This window comes from Acipenser ruthenus, chromosome 39, assembly GCF_902713425.1.
Source record: "Acipenser ruthenus chromosome 39, fAciRut3.2 maternal haplotype, whole genome shotgun sequence".
NCBI lineage: Eukaryota > Metazoa > Chordata > Actinopteri > Acipenseriformes > Acipenseridae > Acipenser > Acipenser ruthenus.
In genome coordinates this window covers 5420739-5435550 of record NC_081227.1, presented here as the reverse complement: position 1 = coordinate 5435550, position 14812 = coordinate 5420739, and the positions used below count along the sequence as shown (strand labels likewise).

The 14812-nt window shown below is 41.9% G+C and overlaps 1 protein-coding gene across 3 annotated transcripts in view; it reads right to left on the bottom strand.

Annotated features, from left to right (window-relative positions):
• Window positions 1–14812, bottom strand: part of LOC117397179 (protein c-ets-1-B) — a 36633-nt gene that overhangs the window by 5056 nt on the left and 16765 nt on the right. For 2 of the 3 annotated variants that reach the window (XM_059009609.1, XM_059009611.1), the window contains 5 exons: window positions 6269–6388; window positions 5115–5315; window positions 4751–4828; window positions 3964–4209; window positions 2635–2895 (listed from right to left, as the gene is read on the bottom strand). In XM_059009609.1, the coding sequence (XP_058865592.1) occupies window positions 2635–2895; window positions 3964–4209; window positions 4751–4828; window positions 5115–5315; window positions 6269–6388 (906 nt within the window). The remainder of the gene's footprint in view (window positions 1–2634; window positions 2896–3963; window positions 4210–4750; window positions 4829–5114; window positions 5316–6268; window positions 6389–14812) is intronic. The other variant, XM_059009610.1, reaches the window with a different exon arrangement.

Below are 14812 nucleotides of genomic sequence, written 5' to 3'. Positions count from 1 at the left end.
GCCTGCTTATCAGCTGCTCCATCTCGAAAGATCTCTCGATGTCTGTCCCTGTGGTGCTGTGGCAGGAAACAGAACCTCGCGTTTTCATAAACTGTTATTCCGATTATGAATTTTTAATATCATTTCTCAGCTGTTGCTCTGTTTCAGAGAAGCACGCTGCTACCTCATACTTGAATTATCTACTACTTTTCTTTCTTGGCTCGGGGTAGGATATTAAATTTAAAAAAAAAAGGTTTTATACTGCAAGTTTTCTGCCAGAAACTCTATTAGCTAAAAATATTTAAAACTTTTCGTAAACCGCTCAAGAGTAAACACTCTTAAACACACTGCTACTGCCATCTCTGCTATTTACATTCTTGGCATAGCATCTACATTAAAATGTTTTCCTATTTTTAAACATAAAAAGTTAAATCATCCAAAACAAAGAAAAAATCCCACAAAACGTGGATTAAATTACACAACCAACAAAACAAAAACATTTTAATACACCACTGCCGCTATTAATGAAAGTTACACACAAAACCATATAAATATAGTCATCTATCAAGGACCACAATCTTGTCTGAGACACACAACGAATAATCTTCAGAAGATGTACACATAACAGGGGTTTGCAGTTACGCATACTCAAATTGCCTTTAAGTATTTAATCGTCAGGGAAACAAGAAAAGCTGTGTGCCTTCCCTCACATTTACAACCAAGTACCAATCAATGACAATTAACTTTCACATCGAGTGTTTTAAAAGCCGACTGGAAGATCATTCTCCTCTCATCCCAGGCACTGACATTTTCACTGCCGTACTTAATCCTCAAGGATCACAGCTTTTCTTGTGTTGAAATCAACACATCAATTATTATTATTAATTTTCTTAGCAGACGCAATTATCCAGTGCGACTTACAATTGTTACAAGATATCACATTATACATTATTTCACATTATATAGATATCACATTATTTTACATACAATTACCCATTTGTACAGTTGGGTTTTTACTGGAGCAATCTAGGTAAAGTACCTTGCTCAAGGGTACAACAGCAGTGTCCCCCACTGGGGATTGAACCCACAACCCTCTGGTCAAGAGTCCAGAGCCCTAACCACTACTCCACACTGCTGCCCTATCAATGAATGGATTTATTTAATACCTGCCGATAAATACTTCTTCAAGGCAATAGTCCCCAAACACATACTAACCTAAATACTGTAGCAGAGGGTTGACCGTTTATATCGTGTCTAGCACTAATATGATTGTTTGGACGCTGTATTTGTGTAGGTCATGTATACAAATCTTATTATTAACTACAGCAATTACAATTCGTTTCTCACAGTGCTTCTTTAAGGGTTTCCACGGCAACGTAAATAACTTAAAGCTAGATCAAATCATGTGGCGTCTGAGAGATGTCATGTCCATGGAACTCCTGCCTGCAGTGAATGGTGAGGCTGTCATTTAAAACCAGATACCATGTCATTGCATTATCATGCCGTGTCAAGTGGTACAGGGTTTTTAGAACATCGCTTTCACTTGTCTGCTGTTGCAGATTTCTTCCTCTGTTCTTCACTGAAAAGGTTGCGGACAGTTCCTGGAGAGTAATGTAAACAACCAACTGCCCATGACAGGCCCACCCCATATTAATAGTGCTACAGTCAGTGCTCCTGATTGATTTACATATCTTGTATGTCTCCCATTTGTACTGCTCTTTGGTAAAGACAAAACAACTGCTAGTGCTAAACAACTTCTAAAACAAAACAGCCAGCATTTTAAACCACATGTTAAAAATGTAGGCCACAAATCGAACCAAAGGCAGAAAAACAACAACCACTCCGAACTTTTTCTTTTAATTATATACTGCACTTTTAAAAAACGCTTTAAGAATGTTTTTGTATGTAGGTTACAAGCATGTTTTTGAGGTAAGTCCTCTCTTTGACGCTTCACAAAAGTACAGACAGGTATCACTAGCGCTCTGTACCGCTCCCAGGTTGCCACGGCAACCCGATAAATAGGTCAAGATGTGGGATAGATAACGCTGCAGATGAAAACTCTTCGACTTATGTTGAAAGAAAAAAAAACACGCAGCCAGAGATAGCTCTACTTCCTGTAAAATGCTTACTCTCTCACCTCAGTGGATTCAGTTCTGTTTCAGAAAGTACCGATAAACACAGATAGACAATCTCTATGGGGTTTTAAAGCACATACACAGTCACACTTTACCAGCAAGGAATACAGATACCGCAGACAGTAGTTACATGCAGCAGTGCCAGTATATACTGTAAAGAAAGCTGCTCCACTAAAATTGGTGCAAATAAAATAAAACCACTCTCTCCAACACGCATTTTAGATCAAATGAAAGGGGGGCCGCTTGTTTCATTTTTATGTGCCAGGACCAATTTTGTTTTAAAGCGTGCTGAGAGTGTTTGTTATGAAAACATTGGAAGAATTTGATAAAAAAAAAAACATTAACTGCAATTGCGTTACACTTTCACGGTCACTGTTTAATGGTGACCAGACAAAAGTTAGGGACGAGGGTTGACGACAAACTTCAGCCATGTATGTGCTTTTGGAAGCACTCCTGTGCTGGACATGAACCTCCCTAACTGAAGCCCGGAATGGTACAGCCCCCCCGGTGGCGTCCGTACCTGTGTAGCCGGCGAGTGCAGCGGCTGGGATGACAGGCTTGTCCTTGTTGAGGTCGGCTCTCTCCCTCACGTAGTCCTTGAAGGTGCCTTTGGGTTTGTGGCCGTGCACGGTGCTGGGGTAGTCCTCCGAGTCGAAGCTGTCGTAGGACGGCACGCGCTGCAGGCTGCTGAATGACGATTGGCTGCTCCAGGACTGCGTGAGATGGTCACAGCTGTCAAAGCTCTCGATACTCTCCAATGAGTCCTGTCCGGCTAGCTTCCCTGGGGTGAGAGAGGGGGAGGAGACAGGTCAGGACAGCTTGAATACGAGGGCTTGTCCTAGAAAAAACCTTCATTCATATTACCAGCCAAATGCAATTTTCTGAAAACTGAAGTGGGTTATCACGCTTTTTGACAATGTCTTGTTTAATTTTCCAGACAATATTGGTTAGTCTATGGTCAAAAGAGCAGGGACAGCAGGATTTGTATGAATTTGTAATGAATGTATTGTTATGGTATTTGAATGGGATTTTATAATCAGTGCTATTTGAAGCCATAGTAACAATAAAAGGGGAGGAATATATATATATATTTAAATCTTTGTCCAAGAGCTGTATGAATACGCAACTAAGCAATATATAGTCCTGTATTTAAAGAGCTGTATGAATACTAAGCAATGCCTTTTGACCCTGCAGAGTTTTCCGTTGGTCAAGCGGTTATAAACGCTGCTGTGAAATAGTACCAGAAACAGTAGCAGCCTCTGCCTCTCGCTGTGTCTCTGTGCACTGTGTCTGAATCACACCGCTCAGGCAGCTCCCTCTCTGTGCCCCAAACCGCTTGAAACAGATAGCAAGAAACAAAACAGAACATGCCTGTGTCTGCGTCTCTCTGTTCTAACACCTACCTCATTTCAATAAACCCTCAAACACACACACTAAGCGAGGAGAAGACGCTTTTAAAGGTTATCTGACAAAAACAAGTTACAGACGGGTTAGAGAGCTGGGCCACTGTGTACAAGTTGTTAGTTTGAGAAACACAGTTAAGTGGCTTACACAGCACGGAACGAATGTGTTTCAAGATATCAAAACTTTGCAAGCTTTATTTACAGTATGATACAAAGTCAGAATTTTACATTACTTTTACACAAGAGTAACTTATTAATATATATATATATATATTAATTCCCATTTTGCTACAATATAGAGGAAAGTCTACTCCTCTTTGCATTTTGACTTGGGGGCTAAGTTGCATTATAGATCATGTTAACCCTATATTTTTTTTAAATCTCGAGAGAGCCACTTGTCTTCTTGTGCAGCAGGGGGCGCTGTGGCGAGTGTGGGGCACTCTCACCTCGGCTGATGCGGCCCACGCACATGTTGTCCGGGGAGATGACCTCCTGCTTGACGGAGAAGTAGTCTCCCTGCAGCGGGTTGAGTGGGGCGTCGCGCAGGATCACAGAGGGGTAATCGCTCTCGTACTTCAGAGACAGCAGCTCCTCGGAGCTGATTGGGTGCAGGGTCTGGTAGGACTCTGTGATGAAACCGGGCTCCGAGTACTCTGAGGGAGGCACGCACTGGGCATGCTCAATACCATAACCTGGGAAGAGAACAATTGCGGTTTTGCTTTGAATTCGTTTTGCTCACTGATGTTTGATAGAATGAATTTAGGATGCAGGTCTATCACTCGTTGTCTCATGTGTCGCCTCGCTACTTACTGAACTGAATTGGGTTGATTTTAGTAAATTTGGAGGAAGAGTAAAACAAATTCAGCTCTCCTATTGGTGCTAAAATGTGCTGAGGAAGTTCTGAAACATACTCGCTCACATTTTAAATATAAATCAAAGGGGGAGGGAGTTACTGGGTGACTATTGACACTGATAGATTAACAATCTGAAGATCTTTTTTAAAGCAGGAACTTGGTCTGTGTGTGTGTGTGTGTGTTTGTGTGTGTGTGTGTGTGTGTGTGTGTGTGTCGGTGGGTGAGGTTAACAGGTGACACCTGGTCAGCCTCACAACTGAAAATAAACAGACCGTGATAAACAATTACGGCAAATAATGTTTGCAGTAGGACCTGCTGTACTTAACGATGCTTGACTGAAGATAGCAGTTTATCTGTAAAGTGGAGAGCTGGTACTTACTAGCAAAGTAATCCGAGGAGTAGCGCGACTCTGGGAAAGTGGAGCTTAATCCGCTGACAGGAAAATGCTTCGCGTCTTCTTAATGAAAGAGAAAGTGTGTGAGTGAGGAAACTTGCCCAATGAATCAATGCAGAATACTGTACAGGGCAAGCTGGAAGTCAGCTACACAGACTACGTTTAAGATCACACACTACAATTAAAGAGCAAGCCGCTTGTCATTTTAACAGCTTTTTTACATTTTTATGCTGTTAGATTTTTATTCGGCCACGAATGCTGCAATATATGCACGGTTAAACAGAGGTCAATCATTTAGAGTTTCTGGTTGATCCATAACCTTCCACGCCTGGCTTAAATGAGCCCTTACCTTTCTGCAGCATCTCCAGATGCTCCCAGAGAATGTCTCCTACGAAGTCTGGGGCGAGCTCTAAGAAGCGCTCCTTCCCCAGCGCACAGAGCATGGCGCCGTTCATGCAGAACTTGTGAAACTCCAGGTCCTTCAAGCTGAACTCGTTCGCCGTCCACGTCAGCCACTCCGCCACGTGGCTCTGTGTCCACTGATGGGGGTCTGGGAGAGCAAGAGAGGGAGTGGGTGAGAAACAAGGGCTGGGAAGGAGACAGCCCCCTACTGATGGTCACCCAGTAATGCAACAGCAGCCAGCATAAAAAAAGGCAGCAGGGATGTTTGGAACTAATTGCAGAGTATTATAGTAGATACATATGTGGCCATTCTAAAGACCAGCACAAGCAATATGGCATTTGTGGTTCCAGTACCAAACTCAAGGCGCTTAATATGTCTTTATTATGTTAAATTCAACGGCATCATGACTATGGGAAACGTCATTGAAGATTTCATTATTTGACTTGTTTTACAGATTCAATTTCTATGAGACTAATGGGATTGCAAGATTTCACAATACCATAATTCCTTCAGCGTACTTTAGTTCGTGATCTGTATGCCTCTGTCGTAACATCCCCTAGTCTTTTCCAAAATGATTATTCTCAACTCCCCAGGGTGGTATTAGGTTGTATTACATGTGAAACAGACTCTAAACCGTGCATAACAGGCTCCTTCCTAGCCGCTGTTTCTCACCCACTCCCTGAGAACAAAGTATACTATGTGGTATCATGTAGCCTGTTCAGTTCTATGCTGAAATGGAATTAAGTTGGTGTCTGCTTACTTAAATTTTCCATGGATTGGCTTTCTGTTTTCTCTGCTGTGTCAGCGCAAAAGCCACGATTGTTGTCTATCTGAGGTGGCTTCAGCTTTTTTTCATTACAATGAACGTCTGCTGGTCTAACCGTGAGTCTTGGACGGTTTTGAAAGGAGACGTTTTAATTCAGTAGCTTCATGAATAAGCTAAGGTCGTGGTTTAGTGTGATCAAGTGTACAATTTATCATGCCCTTAATAGTGATGTCTTTAAAGAACCATTTAAAAAAGTGAAGGGTTATTATTATTATTATTATTATTATTATTATTATTATTATTATTATTATTATTATTATTATTAATAGGTTACCTTTGGGGATTCCGAGCCGCTGCTGCTCCTTGGTAAATCCGCTAAATGTAGCCTTTAGGGCTTGTGACATCATCTCTTTACTGCCGGGTGTGAGCAAGGGAACATCTCCACATTCCAGTTCTGTCAAAAAGAAAGAGGCAATACATTCTCTATCAACTGTGAAACCACCTCACAGCACAACAGCAGTTCATAAAGCTGGTCTCAGGGGGTATCTCCATAGACTGTACACAGCCAAAACCAGCGGGAAGAAAATACATCACAAACCTTGTACACGTGTTACAGGCATTGTCAATTTCAGTACGTTACTCCATTATTTCGACTGGACTAAGCAAGCAGTTTTACTGCTTGTTTGCATTCCACCCGAGTTGCTACTGTTTTCAGTATATGTACCGATTTGGTTTCAGTATCACTGACATCTGACCCTGGAAACTTTACTCTAAAGTTGAACTGTCCAGACCGGGGCTCTAACACATGTGTGGGCCAAGACCCATGGCTCCCTACTACACACAATTGGAGGCCTTAGACACTAATTAATAAAGTGCATCTCCAACCTGCCCCTCACCCCAATACATACACACAGACACAGAGGGAACAGTGTGCTTGAACACAACAGGGGGCACGCAGCAGGAGTCAGAGGTCAAAGGGCACTGCGGTGATGTCACACTAGACCCTTCCAAACCCTGGGTCCTATCTGACACATGGGCTACTGTTTGAAACAGAGCCCCCTTTGATGGCTTAAACAGCCCTTGTTGACAAGTAAAGATTTAATTAGACCTCCCAGCCCCGGGGGAAATGAACAGCAGGGTGCCGGAGAGCTGAGGGTGAAGCGCAGACACCGTAGGGGCACGCTAGCCTGTACTGCGATGTAGCGAGACAAGTAGATATCCAGATTAATTCAGCTGAACGCATTTAACCCAGATGCAAACCCGTAAGATGCAATCTCATTTACAACGATGCATTTTTTTTAAGGTTTTTGAGTACATTTTTCACCGTGAGGCATGCATGTAAATTAGTAAACTACCTTCCAGTGTTAAAAATTAGTCATATTACTTATTTTCTGTGTCAAAATCTCAACCACAAGCAACGTAAAAAACTCCAGTTATACCGCAAATACAAATGATCTTATATAACCTCCTATAGCTGCCCTCAGAATCTACCGTAATAAACTTCTCGGATTTTTTTTTTTTTTTTTAAGTGCATTCTAAGTGCATTCAGCAATCTATAGGCTTACACTGAGTAGTGCCCAAACTATTCGATTATTATTTGGAAATGTACTAGCAACTGATTCATATGTACTGCATGATCCCGTGGTACCACAATGGATTTTAATGGAGAATTCTCTCTAATCTGAGCTTGAAATGAATGACTATTTGTATCTGTTATCCTTCCAATGATGTACAAACACAGTAATGGTTTAAAGCACAGTACTGCCTCATACAGCCACGAGCTAGGAATAAGCATGCATGCTTATAGGTACCATTTTATAAATATCTTAACAGAAAAACAGCATGTACATTAACTGTGTAGCAACTCAATGTAAGAGACTTAACAGAGATGTCCTGCGAATATATTTTTGCACATATCAGACCTTCATTACTTATCCTACATCAACACACATGTATAAAGTGCTGTATCTGAAGTATAATAGGCTGCTTTGGAACTCAATTGTGAGTAGTAGGTGCTAAGACCCCACTCAATTAATGGGAGCAGTTTATTTGAAATGGATCAGGCGGAGTTTTTCTGCCCTTTTGAACCCGGGCTAAAGGAATGAACACCCCCTCTTTCTATTTAACTCTGCATATCTCTCTCTCACTCTCTCTCTCTCTCTCTCTGCTCTCCCACGCAATGCAAAACCGTTTAACATGAAGGCCTTATAAAAAGCACCTCTTTATACTGACAATGTGGTTTACAGCGGTGACACCCATCGCAAGGCCCAACACAGGGCTGTTATCTCAAAAAATAAACCTGATCTTTTCGCAATGCTCCGGGTAACTTGGAACTCTCTTCCTTTTTTTAAACTTTTTTTTTCTTAATTTAGAAGAGTTCAGGTCAGAGTTTGGACAAAAAAGGGATTGTAACTGCAGGATAGAAAATTCATCTTTTTTACTGTTATTTATTTTACCTGTTTAAACCAGTTGGGTCTCAGAAAGGCTAGGAGCCAAAAAAAAAAAGCATTGTCAAAAGAATCAAGTAAGTAGTCACAAAGGTCTGTTGGTAGCCCCTTGACATGATGGTTAGAGATTTTAGAGATGCTCTACTCATAGACATCATCTGGACTGCACTCCAGGTACACAGTAAGGTTCATCAATGTCTGGACAGCAGTTCTACACTATTACACTACCATAGCCAGAATGTCCACTTCTGTTTTCTTATAGTTTAGTATGCAGTGTTTATGATGTAGTGTTTGAAGTTATATATGAACCAACCAATTTAACAAATGATTACGCAAGCATGAAAGTAGTACTATTGAAATATCTTAGCCTTTTCTCTTGTAATTGCATAACAGTATACAGTAAATGTGCCAGGATTGCAGCCTACAAACAAAAATAGGCATTATTTTGCAATACCAGGGGCCTGCTTTGAAGATCATATTTATCGTAAAGCCAACGCCCTGCACAAACCTCCTTGCTAGTTTTGTATTAACATTATAAAAAAACATGATAAATCTGGCCCACTGTATCAATTTCACCTCACCGCTCCACTGCTTACAGAGGTAAAATATTTTCATACTTCAGAGATTTGCAGTTTTGCTTTGATAAAAAGATTAAAGGAGAATTCAAAAGCAGCCTGAAACACATATGTATTAATAACTAGAGGAAAGTATATTTGAAAACGGTTTAACATAAAAACAGGAAATGGCAAAACGCATTTGAATAAAAATGATCTATAATAGACATTATTAATAAAGCAATAGTACCCGACACAAGGATTTATCAAGGATTTCTGTTGACGTTTAATATATATTAAGCAGGATATACTTTCAGATAGCTAAATGTAATGGATAGCAGGTCATGCACATTAGTTAACTTGCATCACGTTTTTGAATTTAGAAAGCATTCCTTTTGTATTAATTTGTAGCTAGACCACTCAATCATACGAAAAACAGATGAGCTCTTAATACACTGCAGATGGAATCTTTTGGTTTGTTGCAGGGATTGGTCTTAACCTGTTTATTTTGGGCTGCTTCTGCCTTGCTGTTGACTGAGACTAACGAGTTTACATGTTTCTTTGTAGCCTGCTTGTCTCGGCTGCCCCAGTGTGTTAACGGCATGCTGTAACGCTTGATGTAAATCCTCTCATATCCCTCAACAGGGTGCTATCAGTGTCACCTCCCCGGGTGACTGACGAGGGCTATCTGTCTTTGGCATCGACAGCGACGGGCTTCACAGCTCGCTAGCCTCCAGTCCTGGCAGCGTCTTACTGACTGGGGGACGTCAGATCATGGATCAGTCTTATCAGGAGCTCTGATAAATCTCAAGAGCCCTGGAGAGATTAGATGACAGGCCACTTGAGAGAGGCCTACAATGCAATCATCAGGGTGGATCATTATCCCACTACATTATTCAAATCCCTGAATGCAACTCGTGGCCTCTTTAGAGTGCGGCCATATACAGTATCCATTGATCTATAACGGGGGCACTTAAGCAATGTATCTATTTAGAAGCAGGATTCCAGTTTCTTGTTCATCTGTGTCATTGAACTCTGTTATAACATTTCAAGAATAGTTCAGATAAACCAAACAACAGCTAAGGCAAGCAGTTCATTGACCGTGTACTGGGATGCTTCATTGTGCAATATGATATTTGCGCTACATATTGTTTTTATAAATACACATTCCACCAGTTTTGCGCTGTCGTTGCCACTAAGAATTGGTTTTACGTGTCTTCGAGTCAGACCGCCCTTAATATCCATTTCTAACACCTACCTTTAGACAACCATGAAGAGCTAAAGTCTATAAGAAGCACATGAATCTAATTAGCAGTGTCTGTGCCCACGTGTCAGAACTGTGCGTGAAATTTCAATTCTGCACCGCAGCTGAGTGGCTGAGCTGAGTCTGTGGAGAGGGGCAGTTCATGGTGATTCAGAGGATTGTAATGCGAGACGGCCACAAGACACAATTCATGGGATATTCAAAGGGGTCTTAAACTGCTGACATAGCAGAGGAACAATACATACTTCTTGCTTTATGTTGAACAGTGTTCATTCATAAAGCCAGCAGCTCTCTGAAGATGATGCAATGGCACATTTAGAAACTGCAATGCTGTTACACAGAGAAATGGGAATGCAACCACATTGTTCCTGGCTGTTTGCTTTCTAGATTATTTACAGATAAGCCTTTTATTTACTTCTTTACAGTTCTAGCTGCTGGGATGTCTCTCTGTCTTGAAATCCGCTTGACACTTTATCACCCTTTGAGCCAACACAACTTGGGGAAGTTTCAAACTCAAATCGACTAAACTGCACAGATCTGATTTGACTACTTTTGAAATTGTCATCAGTGCCAGACAAACGTTTTTGTGTACCAAAAACAGTCTGGCACAATCATCTGTGTACTTCCGTAACTAACAGGTACGGGAGTTAAAACACTGATAATGCTGTTGTGATTATGACTCAGACCTCAAACCAACTCAAACGAGGTGCCCCTGTTCTGAATAAGAAGGTTTTGGCAGAACTATTCTCACTGAGCACAGAGCCTATTAGATTATGGGGGGAAGGGAGATGTCTTTCCTAAACAACTTAAGTTTGCACAATCTGCTTTGTCTTTCTTGTGCTTTTTTAGGATGCATTTGAATGTAACATCCTGTTTTAGGACGTCGAGTCCTCGTTTAGGATCGGGGGTTAATGACTTTTGGATACTGAATTTACGAGTGTAGACTGTGCTTCTGTCTGTATTGAATTTAAAAACAGGACAGCGGAGTTTTAATCCCAACCCTTTAAGGGTATAATCTGTGACGTCCTCAAAGCAGACATGACCTCTGATAAATATCTTATCTAAAGATCTTACAACTGCACAAGAACTATCCAATACCAAAGGAAATACAGCTGTCTGCAGTTTGACAGAACTTCATGACTGACATGGAATAATAGGTGTCCCTAGTTATAATCCACTATATACTTGTATAATTCCACCACCATGCACTGCTACACTAGTGTCTTCCCATCCAAACACTGACCAGGCCCACCACTGCTTAGTGCTTAAGATCCGAAGAATCCGACCCTTCCTCACCAACTATGCTACCCAGCTCCTGGTCCAGGCCCTGGTACTCTCCCGCCTAGACTACTGCAACTCCCTCCTGGCTGGCCTCCCTGCGTCCGCCACCCGTCCGCTCCAGCTCATCCAGAACTCTGCTGCCCGCCTGGTGTTCTCTCTGCCTCGCTTCGCCCACGCTACTCCACTACTCCGCTCGCTCCACTGGCTCCCGATCACCGCTCGCATCCAGTTCAAGACTCTTGTACTAGCCTACAGATGCCTTGACCAGACTGCACCCAGCTACCTCCAGACCCTCATCTCTCCCTACACCCCCACTCAACCTCTCCGCTCCGCCTGCACTAGAAGACTGGCTCTACCTCCGCTACGCTCCCCTGCCTCCCGAGCCCACTCCTTCTCCACCCTTGCTCCGCAGTGGTGGAACGACCTTCCTACAGATGTCAGGACTGCCCAGTCCCTGACCACATTCCGGCGCCTCCTTAAGACTCACCTCTTCAAACAGCACCTGTAGAACTCCTCTGTTGTATCCTGGGACACTATCACCCTTCATTTAAATATGCTTTATTTTGCTCTTATCTGCCCCCTATTTTACTACATTTAATCCTGTACTTCAGAATATTGTAATCTGCCAAGTGTTTAACCTGTAGTATTTTGTACTTAATCATATCCTGATGTAACTATCACTATTTAATCATATCCTGATGTAACTTTCACTATTATCTGCTGTATTATTGAATTGTGGTTTGTCACACTTGAAAAAAAATTATTGTATTTCTTGCTCTTATTGTATGACTTGTATTGTAACACTTGAATGTATTTGTATTTGCTTGCGATTGTAAGTCGCCCTGGATAAGGGCGTCTGCTAAGAAATAAATAATAATAATAATAATAATAATCATGCTCATATTACATGAAGCAATGCATTCAGACTTGACCGTACAAAGGGGGGAATCCTGTGAATCCTATCACTAAGCCACTGTTCTGTTTTGTTTTGTTTTTTTTCCATTAGACTTTCTGCTTGCTACTGGCAGTAGATAGGAATAGAACAGACCCTGTATAGATTCCAAACCACAGCCAAGCCCACATACAACCACACAGAGTCCATTATTAGCAGCTAAACACGTTTGGCTCTCCCTGACCTATTCTTAGCTTTGCCCACACTTGCTGACAAGCTCTCCAGCACCTTGCAGCTTAATAATAATAACTAAAACTGTTCTCCATCCCTGTTCCGCTGCACCCTAACAGCGCACACTAAAATATCCTCACTGCCACCTTGCACTTTTAGGAATTCTCATTTCCTTCTTAACGCTCCACCTAAATGAACCCTACAACACTCCATACTCAGAACTCAGAACCCTGTCATCCTTGCACACACGCACACACAGTGACTGACACAATTCCCACTGGAAATAATGGAAATTCCACGCATTCTTGTTAGATTGTGAATGGTAACCACATGCACTCTAAGTGACATCATGTGGAATGCTGCTTGAGACAGCAAGGCAACACGCTACATGCAACAGACAGGAACTCCACCCAAGCAGGCTTCTGGGGGAGGCAGCGTGTCCTGGGAATACCCTGTACAGTACCTGTATTTACATAACAAATAAGACAGACTGTATGCATGGCCACATAAATATTGACATGTCTGTAATCCTAAACCATTTTCCGTTCTGTATGATTGGGGGCAGGTGGTCAGTCCTGGGTGTGCATACTGTATGAGAACGAAGGCAGCAGGGATATCACTAATATATCATCCATGAAATCGAGTACACACTGCCATGGCTCATAAACAGAGACATTCATTCTGAAACACAAATGCAGAGACTGTTTATTCGCTTAACTAAACACGCAGAGACAGAATCATTATTTAGCTAGCAAAGTATTTTTATAACCTGCGCTGAGCATTTTTTTACTTTCCGATGGTAACAATAACATGCTGTCAGTAGTCCCAGTATAATTGGCATATTCCCACACCGTATTTACACACCGCGTACACACATGCAGACTAATAGGTAGAGTGCTAAAGGAACATTTACCTTCTCCCTGGATGCAGATCAATCGCTTAAATCAGGAAAGACTGAAGAGGAAGTGAAAAACAGATTAAGAACACTGCAACCTAATTGTTTCCTGTTCCATAAGGTTTAATTATATCTCACTTCATTTGCAGCACTAATTAGTGTTGTGTAAGTACTTTCAAACTATTTACACACAAATAATGATGCACTCGAATTTAGAATGTACTGAGGAGGACAGGGACAGTATGTTAAACACAAAGCACATTGTATTGACCCAGGCAGGAAAGTGAAACGCTTTAGCCATAATTGTTTCTTAGGGCCTTTAAACAGTGATTGGAGAGTAGTAAAAATGGTAAGGAGTGGAAGTTTTTTTAAAGGGATGAAGTAATTCTAGGGGTTTTCACCAGATCATGCTGTTAAATATTTTAAGTGGTGTGTTTCTGGCTCACTGTAATTAAGACAAATGTACATTACAAACACACAGACTCTGAGTACTGCTATTTAACAGCGTTTATGAGAAAGTCAGAGCATGCTGTCTCCCAGCAGTTCTAACAGTGCACATAAACGATGTCAAGCCTAAGTGCTCATTACAGCGAACCTCTCCGGGCCCCCTTGGGTCCTCTCCAAACGCCTACAGTAATTGTACAGTTAGCAATCCTCACCTCCGAACTACAAGTTAAAATGTCTCAGTAAAGAGGGAACAAAAGCACAGCTGTGCAAATTCCCAAAGCAACTACTTTTGAAAAAGCACATGTGCGCGCTGAGGAAATGCGTCACCTGGAAACCGATTCAAGTCAAGAGTCACGTGACAGGAGAAGGGGAGCTCCGCCAAATACTACAAAACATTGCAACAGCAGTGTCTTTCACTTCGGGGTATTGAAGTAGTGCCGGGCCCTTAAAAAGACTTCTAGGGGAAAAGTTTCTGACTGAATGTATTTCTAAAGACACAAACGTATGAATGTTCTGAGATTATAAAGCATGAATAGGAATATGATAAGCCCACAGTCGTCCTAACACTGTATCTGATTGCTAGGTTAAACAGTTATTTACCATTCTAGCTGGCAGCCACAATGTTAAGAGCCTAATAAAGCTGTCAGTCCCATGAAGCTCTCAGTTACTCATTGGTGATGAATACGCCCAGGGCCCTGTGACTCACTAATTAGCCATGCTGGACGGTGCAGTTCTAGAGAAAGAGTTGTTGCAGGAAGACACCACATCAAGGGCTGAGGTGACGTACGAGATGTTCATGAGGCTACAGGGGGTGAGCTAGGTCATGAAATCTTGCGGACCAGGGCAACGTTATTTGCCAGCTCAGAT